This window comes from Spinacia oleracea, chromosome 3 (assembly GCF_020520425.1).
Source record: "Spinacia oleracea cultivar Varoflay chromosome 3, BTI_SOV_V1, whole genome shotgun sequence".
Taxonomy (NCBI): Eukaryota; Viridiplantae; Streptophyta; class Magnoliopsida; order Caryophyllales; family Amaranthaceae; genus Spinacia; species Spinacia oleracea.
Window position 1 is genome coordinate 5,176,639 of NC_079489.1, and position 21,714 is coordinate 5,198,352.

General features: G+C 36.1%; 3 protein-coding genes, 1 long non-coding RNA gene and 1 other non-coding gene across 6 annotated transcripts; 3 read left to right on the top strand and 2 right to left on the bottom strand.

The window, feature by feature from the left end:
• The first annotated feature begins 5,268 nt into the window (after positions 1-5,268).
• Positions 5,269-5,341, top strand: TRNAA-UGC (transfer RNA alanine (anticodon UGC)). Its single transcript has one exon. It is a non-coding gene; the product is annotated as a tRNA-Ala (tRNA).
• Positions 5,342-8,606: 3,265 nt separating this feature from the next.
• Positions 8,607-13,571, top strand: LOC110783087 (uncharacterized). Of its 2 annotated transcripts, none has more exons than XR_002532017.2 (3): positions 8,607-8,810; positions 12,357-13,007; positions 13,116-13,571. It is a non-coding gene; the product is annotated as an uncharacterized lncRNA (long non-coding RNA). The 2 variants fall into 2 exon arrangements; XR_002532018.2 differs by having other exon boundaries at positions 12,357-12,969.
• LOC110783085 (zeatin O-glucosyltransferase-like) lies at positions 9,738-11,535 on the bottom strand. The gene has a single exon (XM_021987380.2). The coding sequence runs from the start codon at positions 11,346-11,348 to the stop codon at positions 9,936-9,938; it is 1,413 nt and encodes a 470-aa protein (XP_021843072.1). The 5' UTR covers positions 11,349-11,535; the 3' UTR covers positions 9,738-9,935.
• Positions 13,572-13,994: 423 nt separating the features above from the next.
• Positions 13,995-17,010, bottom strand: LOC110783086 (putative RING-H2 finger protein ATL21B). The gene is made up of 2 exons (XM_021987381.2): positions 16,072-17,010; positions 13,995-14,491 (listed from the first exon to the last, which is right to left on the bottom strand). The coding sequence occupies exons 1-2, from the start codon at positions 16,859-16,861 to the stop codon at positions 13,995-13,997; spliced, it is 1,287 nt and encodes a 428-aa protein (XP_021843073.2). The 5' UTR covers positions 16,862-17,010.
• Positions 17,011-18,864: 1,854 nt separating this feature from the next.
• LOC110783089 (uncharacterized) lies at positions 18,865-21,354 on the top strand. Its single transcript, XM_021987382.2, has 3 exons — positions 18,865-19,079; positions 20,853-21,016; positions 21,103-21,354. Exons 1-3 carry the CDS (start codon positions 19,016-19,018, stop codon positions 21,118-21,120), a joined length of 246 nt encoding a protein of 81 aa, XP_021843074.1. The 5' UTR covers positions 18,865-19,015; the 3' UTR covers positions 21,121-21,354.
• Positions 21,355-21,714: the final 360 nt, after the last annotated feature.

Sequence of the window (21,714 nt, forward strand, 5' to 3'; positions counted from 1 at the left end):
TCACTGGAACAGCTTCGGGAGAAGAGGCAGAATCCCACGGATCAGCTCGAACTTCAGATATCCGAGCGACACCCGACGGAGACAACACGTAATCCTTCAAGCGAGGATTACGAGGATTCTCTTTTCCGAACTTGTAATCAGGAGCCGAGTCGTGAATGGTCTTCAGATCCAAAGAAATGCCCAAGACCACAGGATCAACGCAGCTAAAGCCGTACTCTGCAGAAACAAAGCACAAAACAAAGTCAATAAAACGAGACAAAAAGGAGGAGGACAAACTTACTAAAGCACGGTCCCAGCCGAAAGACACCTACCCCTGTCAAAAATCCTGCTGAGACCGGCAACAGCAAGAATGTCCTCCCGCAGGATATAGTTGAGGTTCGGGAGCCAGTTGGACGGCAGTTTGTAGTTGTCCTCCCGAGCCAAAAACCACTGGAGGAGATCCACGTAGTGGTGATGGTTCCGATCCGGAGCAGCCACGCTTCGCATATCAGGATCAGGAGTCACAAACCACTTCGGAGGGCGGTAAAAATGTGGATGCTTCGGATCTGTCGGCACACGAACGAACAACCACTCCGTCTTCCAATTATGATCAGAGCTGAGGTAAGGGTAGGTCGTAATGTAGTTCGGCTCCCCCTTCCTTCGGGACCTTTTGTTGATGATGGTCCACCAACCATACCCATCCCCCTTGGAAGCGTGGTTGAAAGACAGATCGTGCAGATCCCGAAACACGGCAACAGAACAGGGAAAGTTAATAAAATCGCACACCCATCTAAATCCGATGATGTGCCTCATAGATTTGGGGGTAAGTTGGGCCAAACTGATGTTGTACGACACCAGGAGCTCGGAAATGAAGGGATCCAAAGGAAAGCGGAGACCGTTCTCCAAATGATGAGTATACACAGAGATGAACCCCCTCGGCGGATGAGTCACCCGAGGACGCTCCTGATCGGGAAGCTCGCACCAGTACCCCAAGGCGTGCTGGATTCCGTATAACTCTTCGGCCCTCCGATGGAAGTTCCCCAGCTTCGCCTCCACCAACCAGTCACCACTGACCGATTTTTCCAAAGGACCATCGATCTTAGTGGTCTCATGCAGGATCGGGGCATACTTGCCCTGCGGATCAGCTTCAGTCCAGTGAACTGGAAACTCAGGGTAAGGACGGCGCACACCCGAAGAACCAGCTTTCTGACCAGAAGTTGCGCGATCAGACACGCTAGACCCGCCAACAAATATCATCTTTGGAAGCATCCCAACCAGTCGAACGCCTCTCCACCGGCCTCTCCGAAGGCCGACCCCTCGAAGTCTTCGGTAACCTGCCCGAAGGCACGTTCTCCCTCTCACTAGAGGAGCCAACGACGAACTTGCTTTTGCCCCTATTCTTTGCCATGGCCGCGAATTCTCGGTCTAGGGTTTAGATTGAGGGGTAGAAAGGAAAAACGAAGAGGAAAAGAGAATTCAGAAACAAATTACCTTTTTCCGAAGCGGAATTCGCCGATAAAACAAACAACACAAGTTCCCGAAGTCTAAAGTTGGCCGAATTTCGTAGATCTGAAGAAGCAAATTGCACTGCGATCGCCGGAATTTAGAGAGAGAATGGGTTTGAAAGAAGGAGTAAAAAGTTCGAAAAGAGCAAAGCACCCAGTATTTATAGAAAAGAAAAGGGGCGCATCAACTCCCTCAACCCACGATCTCCACGACGCAATACAATTCCCAACACTTGTCATCAATGCAAATCATCCCTTTTCAAAAAAGAGAGGGAACTTTCGGACTTCTGACAGCTGGAAACCCACCCATTTAATTCCAAATGGACCGGGTCTGGGGGGCATGTTGTTTGGGCTCCCAATTGATTCTCAATTGGGCCACTAAGTCCAAAGCCCAATGGCTCTAAACAACAGCATCAAACCTACCAATGGCTATTCAGCCATCCATTAAGGCCCAAGGCCCAATAGCAATAAATGACCTATGGGCATTTATTATGCAAACACTATAAATAGGCCGCCAAGGCTCACACCTCAAGGTACGTCCAATTTATCGCCTTAAGACTACTCTCCTAGAGAACTTCTCTCTAGAATCCGAGCATCGTTCTTACTTAGGCATCGGAGGGGCTTTCCTCGGAAACACCCCCGAGGCTAGTGACTTTGCTCTTGTGCAGGTGAATTCGGACTCTACTCATTCAAACAAGCAAGATCTTCAACACATACAAAAGGGCCTTCATTCGAAGCCCATTGTTTCCATCTTTACAACACCGGAACAAATATCAAGCTAATAGCTAACCATTGGGGTACCAAATAACTAAAAAGGAAAGTAGTTTGATATATTATGTGGCATAACGAGCTAATTTAGCAATTAACTTACCGTTGGAGATGCTCTTAAGAATATGTACTCCATATCGCTACATGAAAAGTTATCTTTAATGACAGGATTTCGATCTCGATCATCACAACGCGAGCTTGTCCTGAAAAGTCAATTACAATAGGATTACTTTAGTTAAAGTCTGAACCAATGATGTCTTGGCCTAGTGGTTAAGACGAAGGGCCTGTGTACAATAGGTCTCAGGTTCGAATCCCCCACCCCCATTTGTAATTTATATTGCCCTTGTGGCTCATACGCACCAAAAAAAAAAAAAAAAAAAACATTAGTTAAAGTCTGTTGTAAATGAGGTAATCGTAATTGACTAGTCTCATCGTGAGTATGTGGTGAAAGTCAATTGCGACGGGACAAAGTGTTCGTCGTAGTCAATCTCGACTTGGGATGGCAATCACATCCGAATCCGAATCGAGTCCGATCCGATACGAAGGAAAAAAAATCGATTCGAATCCAAGAAAAAAATTCCAAATCCGATTAAAAACATCTGAATCCGAATGGATATGGATCGGATATAGAGTCTCTAGAGACTCCGACCCGAGTCCGAATCCGAGTCCAAATCTGATCGAAATCATTTCAAAGTGTATTATTTTTCGTACCTAACTTTTTTTTAAATGGAAGTTCCGAATTTAATGTAAAATATTTAATTAAAGCGCATATATTTGTAATTTATTAATTTATTAGAAACTCATTAGATTTTGAATGAGAAATAGAATTTTTAATTTATTTTAAAATTAAAAAAATACAAGTTCTATGTAAGTAAAGTTAACGCATGGTTGATATTTAGATATGGATATGGATATAGATTCGAATTTGGATATGGATGCAATTTTGGAGTCTGAATTTTAAATGGATATGGATATGGATTCGGATTTGGTATGGATGCAATTTTGGAGTCTGAATTTTAAATGGATTTGGATATGGATGCAATTTTGGAGTCCAAATTTTAAATGGATCGGATTTGAAGTTTACTACATCCGACCCGAGTCCGATCCATTGACATTCCTAATCTCGACTGGCAAAGCCCGTCGCAATATATAGCCAGTCGTAACGGACAAAATTACATCGCAAAACACCAACTACTACGCATAACCACCCGTCGTGAATGCAGTTAATATAACCAATATGAATGGTTCTTATGTCGCAATATCCACAAGGTTGATCGGGAGCTTGTTCAACAGGCCCATAACTTGGCGCAAGTTGTTATACAACTAGGAATTCTCTTGCCCACTATCCTTTGGAGTCGGATTAGATTAGTTTGTATTTTTGGTCGTTTTATAGTTCTTTTAGTATCTTGTAAGTTTATTAGATGTCACAAAAAGGGGGTTTTCTACATTATACCCCTATAGTTCATTGATTTCTACGTTGTACCCAAACATCTTAAAGTTTACACATTGTACCCTCTTAAAGTTGCAAAAGTCAATCATTTTTATCCTTGTCCCGCTAACTAAATGTTAACAAGTTCCGTTATATTTTTAAAAAATCAAGTATTTTCTACATTAACGTTGGGTTAATAACAAATACTACATCCGTTTCTTTTTGTTCTTTACGTTTGGCCTTTTGCACATTTATTAACGACTAATTAATGTGCATTGAGATTCCTCTTTTTTTTTTTTTTTTTTTTAAACAAGAAAAATTACATTTATTTATAATTTATAAGGAAAAATTGATTCTAAAATACAACTTTTAAGCAATATGCGTAATAAGGGCTGACTTTTCGTTTAAATAAGAATAACACAACCTTTTAAACCTGTCTTCTTTTAAAGGGCTCCCTTCATAAATAACTTGCTACAATAGGTAATATGAAACCAACCTCACAAATTAAACATTTTTTCTTAATATAATTAACAAGAAGATTAAAAAATATTGTAGTATATTACCTATTTTAGCAAGTTATTGTAGATGAAAGCCTTTTAAAAGAAAATAGGTCCCAAAAGGTTATGTTATTCTTATATAAACATAAAGTCGGCCCTTTTTAAGCAGATCGCTTAAAGGTTGTATTTTAGAATCAATTTTTCCTATTTATAATGTTTCCACTCTTACCAAAATTCTGATATTGAAAAATGAAAAAAATTAATGTCCCAATAGAAAAGTGCGAGGTTAATTGACCAAATGAATTTAATTGGTTAAAATAATTATTTGACACAAATTTTGATAGGATATTAAAGCATTTATGTGATAATATAAAATGAAATGTAAAGAACATTTTGACACAACCAAAAAGGAAAGAGTAAAGAACAAAAAGAAACAAAAAAAAGTCCTTCAAATGAGTTTAATCCTCCCATTAACAATATAATCTTCTCTCCTGCATTTGTAATTTGTATTGCCTGGCCTCGACTCTCGAGAGTTCATTCACACAAAAAAAAGAAGAAAAGAAAGTTGTCCATGTCAAGGACAGGATCACAATCGTTTCCTAGCAGCACCTTGGGCTGAACTCTCTGGTTTATCAATGGAAACACCGGTAATTACCCGACCTCGGAACAAGTTTCGATTTTCCCGACGAGCGAATTGCACGAAAGGCCAGAAGTCGGGGGTAGTCAAGTTTGTAGGAGGATGTTGGCATGCTATAAAAGCAGCCAAACATGATACCGCGATAACAGGAACCATAGCTAGGACTGCTATGAACCCCATGAACATCTAAGTGAGTGCAACGTAACTCAAGAATTTATGTAAATTAATTTTTCGGATGAAAATTTTAAATGTTGGAATGAATTATGAAGAAAATATTTATCCATCTAATTTAGGTGCTATTTTCATTTTGAAATTGGAGAAATTGTATTAATTGGTTAGCACGTTCAAGGAAGGATTTTATTTCTCTTATATACAAAGAATTTAATTTTAGTCAACTAAATAATTACAAATCTATTCTATTATATATTTAATAATTTGTTATGAAACATCATTGGGGATGTAGCTCAAATGGTAGAGCGCTCGCTTTGCATGCGAGAGGCACGGGGTTCGATCCCCCGCATCTCCATTTTTTTATACTAGCTTGCAGTTTGGCACACATGATTGCCTTAACTCTTCTTTGTGTATATTTTTTTTTTTAATGTAATCAATTCATTAATAAAAAGTCATACGACATCTACAACAGAAATCGAATTTAATAAATACATAACAAATTGAATCAAAAATAAGTATTCCTTCATCAAAACTACCATCGTTGGGAAGATCTCTTCTTTGTGTATATGTATTGACTGTATTCTTCTACAAGTATGGATATATCCGAGGATGGTAAACATTAAACAACTACTCCTTCCGTCCCTAAAATATTGCATTATTGCCTCATATATACTATAAATAGATGTTCCTATTTGTTTGTCTCATACTTTATTTAGTTATGGTCCACACATGTTTCTCCTTACACACAATTATTTCTAACTAAAATACAAATCTACCTACCAATTTACTTTTGAGTATACTCAATTCTTAATTAATAAAGTGAATTAAAGCACTTAGGGCAACTTTATAAGGACGGAGGGAGTAGTTAGCACATAGCACCCGTGCAATGCACTGGTTCATTATATTAATTGATTTTCACTGGCAACAAGTAAAAAAAAAGAGTTATAGCGTACGTATTTTGATGTTTTAGCCACAAATGAGCCACGAGGGCAATACAAATTATAAATAGGGGTGTCGGGTTTCGAACCTGAGGCCTATCGTACACATTGAGTCAATGAGTCAGATGCAAAGGATCATTTTGTAATCTACTGCACATTAAATATTTTAAAGTCATTATTATTTTCAATAATTAATTAATGATTGTACTTAACTAGTTAACTTTTAAAAGACATTTTAAATAAAATAAAAAATATGTGAGATTTTGAAGGAAAAAAAACTTGTGTTTTAGTACAATATATATAGATGCTTGGTGCGACTACACCAAGATGCATGGTGACCTTGTGCAATATCTACATTGCTTGCATGCATTATCTCTTACGTAACTACATGCTAATTTTGTTGATGAATGACTTATTTTGCACCCTACTTATCCGATAATTTGCAAGCATTAGTTTTGAAGTAAGTTGTTATGTACATATATTTTGTTGTGTAAATGAGCCATAAAGGGCAATAAAAATTCAATTTGGGAAATCGGACTCAAACCGGAGACCTCGTATACATACCTTCAGTTTTAACCACTACGCCAAGATCTCATTGGTACTGTACAATTGTTATTAGCATTGTAGAGACGCATTCCATTTTAGTATCATTTTTGGAGATGAATTCCTAAGAGTTTTTGGGGATGGATAAAATAAAAAGGTCGAAGACTTTTGATTTGTAATTTTATAAATGTTTGAAAAACTTATAATTATATCATTGCATGAAAAAGTCCTAGAAACCCCCATAATTAAGAGAAGGGCCAACATTTTTCTTTTGTGGATGGGGGAAAAACTCTAAACCATAACGTGCAAACTAATTAATTAGCAACGACCCCCCCCCCCCCCCTAAAAATTAAACCCCATCTCAATCATCTTCATCCAATCATATCCAATCCAAACCACCACAAAATCACATTAAAAAAACTCGATTTTAATCGAATTTCATACATTTGATCCATGATTCTTCTAGAAATACTATCAATAATGCCAATGGTGGGCATATTATGTCTCCTAAGCTGTATTAACACCGCGTGCCACGAAGATGATGCAGAGATTTATATAACATTGAGGCCTAAAGTGACTTATTCTACCAAGTCCATGCCTAAAGGAGACGACGAAAAACGATGCTCGATATGTTTGGATGATTATGAAGATGGTGATATGGTTGAGTTTCTTGATTGCTTCCATCTTTATCATGGTCATTGTATTGATCAATGGCTTCCCCTTAGTCAGACTTGTCCTATTTGCCGCTTTCAATGCTGAATTATTGATCATTTATTTGGTAGTAATGTTATCTTTGAAGTTGTTTGATTGTGCTTTGTTGTTGAATTGCTTTCAAACAATTTGTAAGGTGTTGTTGTATGTAAATATTTCAATTTGTGTTATCTATGTGATATATTTGTATATGATTATGAACAAGTCTGAGTTACTTAATGTGTTTGTTACCAATTCTGCTCATGACCATTTGATGGAAATCATGGAATAGTGATTGGTGCTTAATTAAAGATGGCGCTGGGTCGGGCTGGTTTGAGGTACGGCACATGCCATCACAAAAAAAGCACGGCCCTGCACCAGGACGAAGTCGTGGGCCATGGGCTAAGCTCGCAACGCATTTTTTTGGGGAAAACGCGACTTGGCACGACAAAACACGTTCAATTGAGTGAAATCGGATTTAGTCACTAAAGCACTGTCTGAAGCCTGGCAAGTGGGCAATTGGGCATGGGTCGTGCCTGGACCACATTTTTGAAATTTTCAGCATAGTCTGGCCAACACATAACAAGTGGGTTTGGCATAAACTAAGCCCGTTCAAGTGTGGCACGTAGGCTAAGCATGAATCTTACCCAAACTGACCCATGCACAACCATCTTTACGCTTAATACAAATCAAGGCAATATAATGATTCATTATAAGGTGTAAATTAAAAAACATTCCCCGTGCCAATCATGTTATGAAAATCGCTCATAAATTCATAATACGAAATCTGTCGTATTTTTTATTTAGTCAATTTTGAAAGATGAGCTAAAAGTTGGATTAGGAAGGGAAAGAGGATAGATAGAAATGAAACATCAATTGTTTGATTTTCTTAACAAATTATTATTATACACGAATATGACCAAAGTTTCACATCTAATCCAAACCAACAAAAAAAGAAAATTTAGTTTGGGTGAAGTAACTATCTAATCCAAACTAATCATAAGTATCCAATATTTTCAACCAAATATGATTCAAACAGCCGCAATTTGGATTATACACCCGGGTGTTCAGTGCTCATGGTGCACCCTGAAGAACATTTGTTGAGTATCTAAAGAACATGAAGAATGATTTCAATGTACATATACAAATGAAATATTTGCAATATATGTACTATGGATTTGAACTATATGTTCATTTTAGTATATGTTCTATGAATATGAATGATATGTTCTTTGCATTTGAACTATATGTTCTTTTAAAAATAAGGTGCACAGTGAGCATTGTGCACCCGGGTATATAAACCATATTTTGTCAAACAGCCTATTTGCCATGTAAATCGTACTGGTTGCACCGACCCAAAAAGCAACACAAATTACGATCCCGAACCACGTAAAACTGTAAATTAACTTAACCCGAGGATTTATTTTTATAGTCATAGGCACGGCTGCTCGGCACGAGCATGGCTTAGTGCCAAGCCTAGTAGACCCTTACTTAGCCGCTCAGTGCCAAGCCCTCGTAGACCATCAAGGGCACAATCAAGTACGGAGTAGTCAATTTGACAGTTAGGCGCACAACCGCCAAAAAGATCCCTCCTCAGGTTCTTCAGCGCAGCATCAATGGAAGTTTCACGGACTGAAAACCCCAAAAATTCCGGTAATTGCTATTATTTTTATGTAGAACCCTTTCTCTATTCAATTTCGCTTTAAGGTTAACTGCAATCGTATAAATTTATGATTTCTTAATTTAATTTACTGTATATATGTTCATCCCCATTTTATGAGCAATTTGAATTATTGCCCAAATTGATGGATTTAACCCTAGATTTTAGTAATTTGTTGCAGATAATCGTTTCAGTATGCGCTCTGATCTATGTTCTAGGTTCACAAATTTGAGAAATGTTTGAGATAAATTGAGCTAATTTTTTAGTTAAAAATCTCAATTTTATTCCCCGTTTTGTTTCGAATTAGTCCTTGAAGTGATTATTTTGAATTAGCTTATCGCTCATACAAGAATTTTCTGTTTTAATTTGGTAACCCCCATAAAATTAGGGATTTTAGGAATGCTTAATACAGCTGCAAAATGTGGACTAGTTTTTCAAGTTGGGGGAAATCTATTTGATGATCTAGGTATGGCTAACATCATTCCAAGCAAGTAGCAATAATGGATTAGGATTTTCAAGGGAAGAACCTTCTTCCCCGCCAAAAACACTAGTGAAAATTGATTTAGTTTTTCAAGCCTAGTTAATCAGTTGAACTCCATACTAGTTGAAGTATGTGTGTGTGACTGAGTTTCTTGAGCAATTTGAAAAACAGTGACGGGGATTCATTGTTCCGGAATTGCTAGATTTGCAGTTTGATGATGGTAGAGTGCTATAAGTTAACTTTTGCTTGTACTGAGAATCTGAGATTCTGAGAATGAAGGCTGACTATCTGTGGCTTTGTTCAATCTGCACCAAGTACTTGTTTGAGCCTTCTCAGTCTTTAGTACATTAGGAGTACAATTGCAATTTTCTGCAAGATTATAATGCAGTTTAGGCTCTATTTGCACTGATTATAAAAGTGTTCAATCTACAAGACAAGGTTACAGAAGAAACAATGTTCATATATAGGCTTTTTAACTGAGACAAGGTTATAGAAGAAACAATGTTCATAACTTGATATATAGGCTTGTTTAACTAATACACGCCTATCTAAATTTTTTTGTTGAAATCTCAATTTTATCTTCCCTCAAAAAACAAAAAACAAAAACAAACTTGTGTCTTGTGCTGAAGAAAAAGTATCATCTGCTGATATGAGCAATGAAATAATCCATTTCTAAGCGAGAACTTCCACCATCTGCAACTGAACCTCGGACTGCACCACCTAGTTCTTCTGCCCTTTTCCTCATATCTTCTCCTTCCTTTGATGTCATCAACAGTCTTACTGTGTCCTCCACCATAGTTGATGTTACTCTCTTAGCTCTTTGTTCCCACTCCCTGACTAACAACCCAGTCTTTAGAACTTCCGTTATCAAAATACTGTTTTTTGGCTGATCAGAATGCATAGGCCATGCTGCTATTGGCACTCCCATGCTGATACTCTCCATACACGAGTTCCAACCACAATGACTCATAAATCCTCCTGTAGATGGGTGCGCAAGAATTTCAAGCTGAGGTGCCCAGTCTCTTACCACCAATCCCCTGTTCTCTATTCTGTTTTCGTAACCTTTTGGCAGCTGAGGCCTTTTCACATCATCTTCTGCGGAAATATCTAATCCATCAGCACTTCTTACAACCCATAGAAACTTTTGGCCACTTCTTTCCAATCCAACTGCCAACTCGCTGATCTGATCTTCTGTCATTGATATTGTTGTTCCAAATGATACATAAATCACTGAATCTTTCTCTTGTTTGTCCAGCCACTCTAGGCATCTATGTCTGGTTTTACTGCTTTTTATTTCAACTGGATTCAAAGGTCCAATTGCGAAAAGCTTTTTGTTGGTGTTTGTAGGTAGTTTTGCCAGTAAGTTTACATATTTACCTTCAATCTCTCTGCATGTGTTGAAGAGTCTTCCGCTCTCAAAATTCAAAACTTTGTATTGATTTGCTACAAAGTCTTGAAATTCTGGTGTAAAGCACCCTTCACTTGAGGGGATGATTCCGTCTTTTGGGATATCAGAATCTAGATGAAAACTCGTGTCTGTTATTGATTCCCAAATGTGGAAGAATATGGTGAAGGCAGAGACACTGTGTAGGGCATATGACTCCGCATTTGGGATTAATTTCACATCTTGAACAACTGAAGCCATTAGAGTATCATGAACAACGATGATTCTCCGATACTTGGTTGAGAGTTCCTGTAAAAGTCGGAACACAGGTTTACGGAGTTGTAAGGAAGCATCGAAAAGTGGTTGGAGGTGACCAGGGAATTTGGTATCAGCACTATATTTGGGAGGTTTTTTGGTAAAAGGAGGTAGTTGTAAGTCATGGAAGTGCATTTTGTGAGTATTTTGTGGGTCCCAACCATGGAGGCGTTGTTTGGCTTGGCGGTTATGTGCTATGGATCCTGTAAAATGAATTGGTATGCCATATGAGACTATAAGATTTGAAAGATGGAGAGTCTCATTGAGATGGCCTTGCATTGGGAAGGGTACTATGATTGCTGCAACTGAGGGATGTTTAAGGATATATTCTTGATCATTTTGATCTGCCATTTTTGGTCATATCTTGGGTTTAGAGGATGTAGCTTTTATATAGTATTTCGTAGAAGATTAGCATGAATATGGACAGACGTCATATTTGACATTCATACCTTATCCTTTTTTTTAATATTCAAACCTCTCTTTCATTACTCTTGGGTGCTACATTTGGGGTTTAGAAGAACACGTCTTGTGTTATATATTTGTTGGATCATTTATATCTCCCGGCCTTTTCCTGCCGCTTAAGTAGTGACATATTGAAAAATCTACTGATAGACTTTTACTGTGATTTGAGAAGTGACAACTTTTCGAGATATCTTAAATAGTACTACGTATATGTAATTTACTTCAGAGTTCAGATGGGGAATATTACATTGCAGCATTTTTTGCCATTTGTATACAATCAATTTCTGTCCTTGTCATGATTGCTTGTATTGTTTGCTTAGATCTTTGATTATTGCAAAACTCAGTACCTAACCATGAGAAAAGAAGACAGGTAGCTGTCATCATTTGGTAGTTTAGTTGAAACCTGCAAGTTTGTAAAACCCTCTTTACAAACTTTTATGTATTTGGCTCCGTTTGTTTTGACGGAAAACGTTTTCAAAAAAATGTTTTTCCCATTTTCTTGTGCTTGTTTTGTTAAGGGTGAAAAACAATTTTCCCAATGGTGGAAAACTCTTTTCCTTTTATAAAAAAGGAATGTCACATTATCTTTTCTACTCTGTACATCCCTTATTCTCTCCTCCTATCCATCATCTCCTTTCACTTCCATTTCCTTTTCCTCTGTGACTTTTCTTGTAAGAAAACAATTTTACAATTGTGTTTTCCGTTGAAAATTGTTTTCCATTAAAAATGTTTTCGTTGAAACAAACGGAACCCTAGTTTAAGCACCAGTTTTTGCTAAGTAATCGCCATTTGATGTTTGATATTTGCTTTGAAAATTTTTGTCGGTAGGGCATTTTTGTTGATGCATGATGCGTAATATTAATATATATTATAATCTGATCCTTTTTTGGTTTATAGGGAGCCAAAAAAGGCAGTAATGTACCATACAACCTCCAAGACTACACCGACTAAGATAATTATTACACTGATGTTATGGTTACTCAAGAGAGATATTGCTAAACTGAAAGGATAAGAAAATTGGGCACGAAGAAAAGCTAGTGAAGTAAGACACGTGGAGTATGCTGAATGCAGTTTTGCTAATGTGGGAAGGACATTCATTAGTTGCTGAACTGCTGTAGTAATTGGGCGGTTTCCCACCAAATTGATCAAGCTACATGTAGATATATTGATTTTCAACAACAGTTGCAATCAAATTGATTGATTTCCAACTGTTTTTCTCCCCCTCTTTCGCTGTTTGCAATATTTTGCTAGCTGGTGTTATATGGCCTAGCATGGGGAACTCTTAAATTTCCTCGCACAGTTGGGCCATTCTCTGTTTTCTCTGATTGAGAATGTGATAAACATTCAGGAATGTGATAAGCATGTTGTTATAATCAGTACTGCAGGTGAAAGAGATAGCCATTTCGGCTATTTATTGGTGTTAGACTGATAAAGTTCAAGTCAACATCAGCAAAAGGATGAAAATCTGTTATTATCTAAGATAGATTCTTCACTGTAAAATTTATTCAGGGTATTAAAACTACCATTGTAATATAGATTTTTTGTCAGGTATATCAATGAGTTTACACTTGTAGATATGCTCAACTACTAAAGTTATTGATAATTCATCTCCAGCTTTTATGTTTCTAAATTCAGTTACACATTCTGTTTGTGTAGGGGCACGGGGCACGAGGCACGCGGCCACCAGAAGATCCCATTCTGTCTCGATCAGGAACGTTTGGTTTGATTCTACCACAAATTTCATACAACGGTACGTCATGGCTTATGCAAGATATTGCTACCTACTTGTTTAAGGAAGTTGTGACCTTATTATTGATGATTTTGGTCCTTTGCCTTTTGGTTGAATGGTCCTATGTCAGTTAATGCTGATATCAATGGGTGATTCTACCTATCACACTGACATAACAACCTATCATGGTTGTCCTTAAATGCAATTTGGCTCAAGGGTAAACTTGTGTAGTTGAGCTTGCTAATTTGTGATAGGTGTTGGTTCAGTAGAGTCTATTCTTCTTATCTAATTAAAAAATTAGCATAAACAACTAACGTCTTATTAGTTTCAGGATTATGAGCTTATTATGTGATCCTCTTAAAAAGAAAAGGTACTTGAGAACTTTTATTATTGTACGAGTATTACATATACAAGGATATCTTAAGCATATCATAGTGTCGGTGTGCCGGTGTGCCGGTCATTCCAAAATTAAATTCAGGTTTCAACCGAAAAGACGTGAATCTCTGTAAGTTTTCGTTTTATTATTGTATAGCTAGTAACATACGGAGTACTTACATCGAACAATTCTAGGTTTTCTCTAACTAATTGTACATCAAATACAAGCAACCAACAAGGATCATCACTCTACAACCAAAAAAAAGATCCTCGAATGAATGTTCAGCACATCTAAGGTGTACCTGAGTTCACGCTCTTACATTTTTCTCTTACATTTGATGAGAAAATGTAAGAAGAACCATCGACATGCATAAAAATAAGTTGTTCAGGTGCACGATGTACCGGGTGCAAATAAGAAATTTTAGTAAATGTCATAAAGAATCAACAGGAGTTCTGCAAATGGGACAAGTTTTCCCAAACCTACCACGAGAGAGAAGCCACTTATTTACGCAATTTGCATGAAAGTAATGCCCACATATTGGTAAAGTTCCAATTCTGTCCTTCCTTCGATATTCTACCATGCAAATAGCACATGGGTTTTCGTTCTCTCTGTTTAGGCCTTGGCCCACTTCTTCTATCTCACTTATCACTATTGTGGGCCGATACTCTGGGGTAGCTTCCTCATCCAGGCCCATTCGAACTACTTGCCTTGCGAACTCTATGTTAAGTTCTGCAAGGCCCAATTCTCCGATTGGGCTAGGCCCATGAGTAGCGCTTGATGTAATTGGTAAATTTTGATTTGACCTTCTACGTCGAATACAAGCTCGGATCCATATAATGATTGAGCCCACTACACACACGATTGTTGGTGAACATATGACTAATATCACTGCTATAAAGGTGGTTAAGGGCAATTTCCCTGCCATACCTGAAATCATAAAATTAAAAAAAAAAATTAAAAAAAAAAAAAACAAACAAAAACGTTAATTGTGTTAAGAATCACTCTCATTGTTCGTAAACAATAATCACATTGTCCGAACCCTTTATAATCGAATTTACGATGCAATGTACAATATTTCTCAACGACCTTTTACACCATCGATTGGACCATTCTCGTGTTCACTACGTTACTCAACATACAACATGCTCTCCATGAGAATCGGTTCATGTCATTCGTGTTGAAGATGAATCGGTTTCTTGATTTAGATCCAAATGACACGTTCAACGTAAATTGCCTCTTATCTTCATGTTAAAACAGATTGAAACCTAGTGTTAAACGTCTTGTTTAACTTAAATTGCTCTTATCTTTATGTTCAGACAAATTGAAACCTAGTGTTAATCATCCTGTATGTTTAATGTAAATTTCCTCTTATCTTTATGTTAAGACATATTGAAAGTTTGAAACCAAGTGTTAATCGCATTGTGTAACGTAAATAGCCTCTTATTTTCATGTAAGACATATTTAAACCCAGTGTTAAACGTATTTATTATCTTAAATTGTCTCTTATCTTCATGTTAGTCATCTTGTTTAACGTAAATTGTCTCTTATCTTCATGTTATAGTAAGACACATTGAAATCAATGTTATTGTCTTGTTTGATGAAGATTGCCTCTTTATCTTCATTTTAAGACAAATTGAAATGAAATGTTAATTGTCTTGTTTAACGAAGATTGTCTCTTATCTTCATTTTAAGACAAATTGAATCGCAATATGTTAAATGTCTTGTTACGTTTAACTAAATTGCCTCTTATCTTAATGTTAAGACAAATTAAAACCCAATGTTAATCATCTTATTTAATGTAAATTGCCTCTTATCTTCATGTTGAGACAAATTAAAACCTGTTGTTAATCATCTTGTTTAGTAGAAATTGCCTCTTATCTTCATGTTAAGACAAATTAAAACCTAGTGTTAATCATCTTGTTTAGCGGAAATTGCCTCTTATCTTCATGTTAAGACAAATTGAAATCCTGTGCTAATCGTCTTGTTTAACGTAAATTGCCTCTAATCTTCATGTTAAGACGAATTAAAACCCGTAAAAGACGGACATTTTATCTTGTCTTTTCTGTGCAACAACGAGTTAAGGCCCGAGGCCGACCATAGTAGATTAATTAACTAATTAAGTATACTCTTTGATTAATCAACTTAATTATTTGGACAGTCAACATTGCTTAATTCCAGATTATAAGGGGCAGTTCATATCATATCAACTTAGTTTTATACTTCCCATGAAAAAACCCTAAACATTTATGCTTAACCATTCAAACAAATAAGTGGTCCTTTAATTAGACGACAAATACTTAATACATTTATAAATTAACAACTTGCATTATTATATAACCATAACATCAATAATTATGAGTAGATTCTGAGTAATTTATTGCCAAAAATAGTAGGAAAGATTCTAATCTCTATACTCAAACATAAACCTCACCAAGATGACGATGATTATATACTTAAATAAGAAATTTTAACTAATCAGAAAGAAACACATTAGCTAAAAAGGGTACCTTGATTCGGAATATTCGAGCATATTATGACACGTGTCCCGTTTGAATCAGTTTCCAATCCACACATTTGACCTTTCAACTCGCATGGCCGGCACTCCGGCATGTACCATGACAACCGGAGGTCGTCATGGAGCTCAGACGATAGGGATAAAACCGTGTTATTGTGCAAAGAAGGCGGCCATTGGACTGGGACTTTAACCAAAGGTGCAATGAGGGAACAATTCGAAGGCGATAACAAAGTGGTAGTATGGTTATTAATAGTCCCATTTGAAGGGATAGCATATATAAAATGATGTGATCCACTAAGGCATTTGATTGGGCCTATTAGACCTTTCAAATGTGTGATATTTGTAGAATTATTTTTGGTTGAATTTAGGGTTTTTGAACAATTAAAGAAGGAGAAATCTTGATGATAAACCCCGGCAAAAGGGGAGCCCTCTAAATTTAAGGTAAGAAGCCTTTTGGGTAGGCAATTGTTTGGATCATTAATCCACATTTCTTGAGCACCATAATCTATACTTTTAACTCTAAAGTTTCCTGACCTTGGAAGCCCAATAAGGGTGTTTTTGGAATCTCCATCACACCACACGTCGAAACCCGGGTGCCCACACGAGTTCGTCGGGTCTTGGCCGGAACTTTTGACTTGGAACGGAAATCGGATGTTCGGACTGCCGGAAAAATCAGCACACTTGGAGATAGAACAGTTGTTGTTGCTCATTACCTTGTAAGGGAAGTTGCTAATCAAGCTAAGAAGAAAGAATAAAAGGATTATTATTGTGTTTAGATCCATGATATATGGTTTAAGAGAGGTTAATTAGTATTGTTTTGTCTACATATAAGACTTGTTGCTCACATTATGATGAGTTGATTGAAGTAATAAACTAATAAGTTAATTAATATCTTAATCTTAATTAGTCACTCTCAAAAAGAGATTAATTTAATTAAGGAAAGGGATTGAGTAGAATAGTTGTGTGTTCACAAGTACACAAGGAACCAAGTAGGTATGAATATATAACATTAAAATATGATGCATGACAATGCATATATAATTTTGAGGAGATCCCATTAGCATAAGTATCAAATATTAAAATATAGTACTAATTCTATATAATTGGTTAATTAATTAATTCTATAAGATGTATACAGAATATCAGACAGAAGAAAACGAGAAATTTTAATTTGCATTGTCATTAGAAAATAATTGTGATTATTGGTTGGGTTAGGTGTTGTTTAGTCATTAGGTGTTGTTTAGTCATTAATTAGGTGGATAAGGTATCCCCTAATATTAAGGGTACGAGATAGAATTGAATCTTGGGCATACCAACTTGGCCAAACTCCTGCTGAGAGGCAAATCGGTCTCCTTCAATTTGAGACAGTTTCCTTTCATCATTGGTACTGAGAGGTAAATCAAACGGCGGATTTTATGGCTAATCATGGTCATAATTACTCCTCCAAGCTTTATTAGTTCACATCTTCTAATGATTTTGTTCTCTTTAATTATTATCCAAAAGAATGAGTTAAGTTGGTCTTATGTTAGGAGTTAAACCTGGTTATGCTCATCCATACTAATAAATATTAAAAAAAAAATCGCCAAACTACCCTTTATACTTTATAGTAAGTTACCGGCTGAAAGTTTCCAAACTGGTTGTACAAAGCGTACAACTTGTGAAGCATCCTCGAAACAAAAAAAACGTGTTACAAACAATTTAGGTAGAATTTTTAAAATACTCACTAAGGGAGAGGAAAAATCACGGGGACCGGTATGTAAAGAGAAAGGAGAACGTAAAACTATATATCAATATGAAAATCTATTCTCAATGCTTGAGAATGTGCTCGCTAAGTCGCTATCTAGAGAAAAATGATGAGCGTTGAAAGCGTTAATTTGGGGAGATGAATGACTGAATGAGCATTAACCTTTTTTTTAAAAATCAATATTTAAATTGGACTGCGAAAAATGGGCCCTCTAATTTTTGGTGACCCTTTGCTATTGATCAGGATGGATGCACATGGTCTTAGTCGGGTCTAGTACTTTGTTCCTGTCTCATTTTTTTGTTTTAGGCTCGAGCTTAAGTTCACAAAACAAACAACAAGCTCCGAAGCTCGTACAGAGTTTAGCTCGTTTTGATCAAGCTTAGCTGAAGTATGAAAAATGTGACTCGGCTCACTTATATACATTCCTACACACTCCTGTGAGAATAATCATAAGCCCTTAATTTTATTGTTGAAAGGTTTGAGTTTTGCCAATAAACTCCAATTTATTCTTTTTAGAAAGAAACTAGTGTGTGTCACGGCCAAATTATTGTGTGTGTCGTAATATTTTATATAGTAAAGAAAATTTTATTTTTAGTGCATGAAATTTGAAGAAAAATACTTAAAACAATGAAAATGAGAAGACAAAAAAAATAGTGCATGTTAATAAAATTTCAACAAGGATTTAAGGAATTTAAAAAGTAGTAAAAGATGCTTAAAATACTATTTTTTATAATTAACAATCAGTATTGGAGATCTAACAATTCTTGTACTCTGTAAATATTTTATAGATATTAGGATATAAATTTCAATCGCCTAACTTTTCATAACCTTTGCACGCACAGGTCTGTATACAATAGGTCTCGTATTTAAATATTTCTCCTACATTTATAATTTGTATTGTCCTTATAGCTCGTTCGCACTGTAAAAGAAGTTCCATCTTTGTGTTCTTATCCAAATTTAAAAGGAGTAGAGAAAGACAAGTACTTCATATACAGATAATGCTGATTAATTTACATGGTGTCTATAAAAGAAAGGGAATAATGAAATAAAAATAAAAATAATACAAAAAGATAAAAAGGAAAGCACAGATAAGATTATTCTTTCTGAATTGTGATCAAACCAATTATTGTTCCAATTCACAATCTAACATCTCAGGAAAAAAAAAAAAAGAGAAACTGAAGAAAGCTTAGCAATGAAGAGAATTCCTCGAATCAAATTTCCTGATAGACACCCTAAACCCTCAACTTCAACTTCTGGTATACTTTCCTTTCTTGTTTTCTCCATTTTTCCCCTGTTTTTTTTACTCTGAATTTTCCTCATTTCATTGAGTTAAAGACTGAATCTTTTTATTGTTTGAATTGGTTTTTCTGGGTTTTCAATTTCTGGGTGTGTTTTGTTGTTCTTAACTGCATATAATTTATAATAACTAGGAATTGAAAAAGAATACACCATAGCTTTTATTTACAAGTAATAATCTAGCTATAAAACCACCATCTTTTTGTGTAGTGAGAAAAGCAAGAGCAGTGATATAGACAAGATTTGATCTGAATTACTGTTACCACCTCCAAAGGGACAAGATTTTACTTGTTCTTAAGTGTAGTTGTTTTGGGTGGTGGCTTGAAAATTCTTCATTTTACTTTGGTGAACTTTTTTTTTTTTTTTTTGAGAGGGTACTTTGGTGAACTTCATATGACCATAATTGGTCAATTTGGGATTGCTTTTTTTGCCTCTTGCCTCAGTCACAAATCAGAAATGGTATAATAAGGTTGTGTACATCTGGACCTTCCGAGAGGATTGACTTCAATAGTTCAATGAGATTCATATTGGTTTATAATTGTTGTTTATCTAGGTAATTCGTATCACTTTGTAAGGAATTGTAAGTGGATTATAATTGTTTTTAGTATAATTAAAATGAACTATTGATCAGTAGAAAATATATGCTGGTGTTGGGAAGAAGATAGACTCTTGGTTGGTTTAGAATTTTGCTCCATTACAGTATATACATGTGTGAATTTTTATGTATTCATGCCGGATTTAGTTGGGACATCAAAGTACAACTAGTTCCTGACCATGATGTTCGGAAGTGCAGTGAAGTCTAACAGAATCTATGAGACGGATAGATCAAGGGCTTGTTTGGTTGACATGGGAATTTAATTTCCATTGGAAGTGATAATCCAAGGGAAACTACTTCCCTTTTCCTTAAATAGTTTGGTTGACAACATGGGAATTAGAAATTCCCATGAATTTTGATTGACCAAGGGGGCTAGATAATTTACTTCCCATGTTTTGTAGGAATTCCAACTTCCCCTGAATTCCAACTTCTTCCATTTTCACATTTTCATGTCAACCAAACAACTAATCAATCTATAAATTCCCATAAACTTCCACTTCCACCATTTTTAAATGTCTAACCAAACAACCCCCGAATGTTAAGAACATATCCTTGAAGTTCGCTTGTCGCCTTGTATATTAACCTTGAAGTTATGTCATCATCTGGTGATGGATTACACATTGTGTACATGATAGTCTTATAGTTATAAGATAAGTAAGAAAGGATTTCGAGTCATATGATTTTGTAAGGAATAATGTCCAAACATACTTTCAAATATGTGCGTATGGTGTGAGGAGTTTCTTCGTCTTAACTGCTACAATATGTGATAAGAAGAATGCCTTGTGTAATCATACAACTACAGGAATATATGTTTGCATGTCTAGTTTCTCGGTGTTCTAGTAATGCATTCCCTGTCTCAAGATAGAAAATCTCTGTTGTAGTATAGATGTTCTGTAAAGTTAAAGAAATTTCCAGAACATATTACATGCATTGTTCTATCACATATAGTAGTATTGAGAATGTCTGTTGTAGTATTGACCGTGCACCCTCTCACATTTTTTCTTTACAAGTGAGGGAAATGTAATAGGGCCCACCAATGGGCGTATAAATACCCCAATAATTTTCAGAATATATCAGCACCAATCTTATTTTCAGAATATATCAGCACCAATCTTATATTACTTGCTTTGCTGCATAGGTAATGAGTCCGCAAAGCCGTCATCGGGAAATGGAAGCACTAGTAAGCTTACAACATCGAAGTCTGACGTTCCTGCACCACCCGGTTCCTTAGGCGTAGGTGGTAAAGCTTCACTTCAGCCTAAACGCTCACCAGTCTCAAAGGAGGAGATGGAAGCTATCTTGGTAAAATTGACTTTTTCCTAACACAATTCCGAAAATGACACAGAAGAAACTAGTGATTTAAACTTTTTCCTTTGTGTAACTTGCAGTTGGGTGGCTGCGTTTAGGTCCATTTCGGAAAGTTATCAAAATGAAGGTGCTGCTTTTGAAACCTTATGTTCCTTATTTCCTTCCTTCCAGTGCTACTGCGGCCATGAGCCAAAGAAGACTGTGCTCCTAGCCACACTTGGAGTTTGCAAATTCAGATGTTTTCGCAACTATCTGATGTACTGAACTATATATAATTACTGTCAATATCATAAACTTTACCTTCTGAATGTATCAAAGTGGTGTTTTCGTTACAGCAGATCTAGTTAAATAATGGAGAAACGTAGACATATCTGATCTAATCTGAAACGACCAGGTTTACTATTTGACCTAAATGGAGTCAAAATAGTGCAGAGTTAGAACTTAGAACCGCATTATACTCCAACCCTCTAGGCATTACAACCAATATTGCCATGAATCCGAAATGTTATATGATTAAAATCGGTTTGTTTTTGGAAAAAGACTAGAATATGATCTAAATCAAATTTTACCAGGAAAAAGAAGATTAAAATTGATATGTTATTGGCAATTGACTCGAATATGATCTAACCCAAATTTTACCAGGAAAAGAATGACTAAAATTGATATGTTATTGGCAATACACTAGAAAATTA

Coding starts and splice junctions, on each gene's coding strand:
- LOC110783085 (XM_021987380.2), bottom strand. CDS start 11,348: ATGGCAGATCAAAATGATCAAGAATATATCCTTAAACATCCCTCAGTT.
- LOC110783086 (XM_021987381.2), bottom strand. CDS start 16,861: ATGGATCTAAACACAATAATAATCCTTTTATTCTTTCTTCTTAGCTTG. Junction 14,492..16,071: donor CTCGAATATTCCGAATCAAG/GTACCCTTTTTA, acceptor TTATGATTTCAG/GTATGGCAGGGAAATTGCCC.
- LOC110783089 (XM_021987382.2), top strand. CDS start 19,016: ATGAAGAGAATTCCTCGAATCAAATTTCCTGATAGACACCCTAAACCC. Junction 19,080..20,852: donor ACCCTCAACTTCAACTTCTG/GTATACTTTCCT, acceptor TTTGCTGCATAG/GTAATGAGTCCGCAAAGCCG.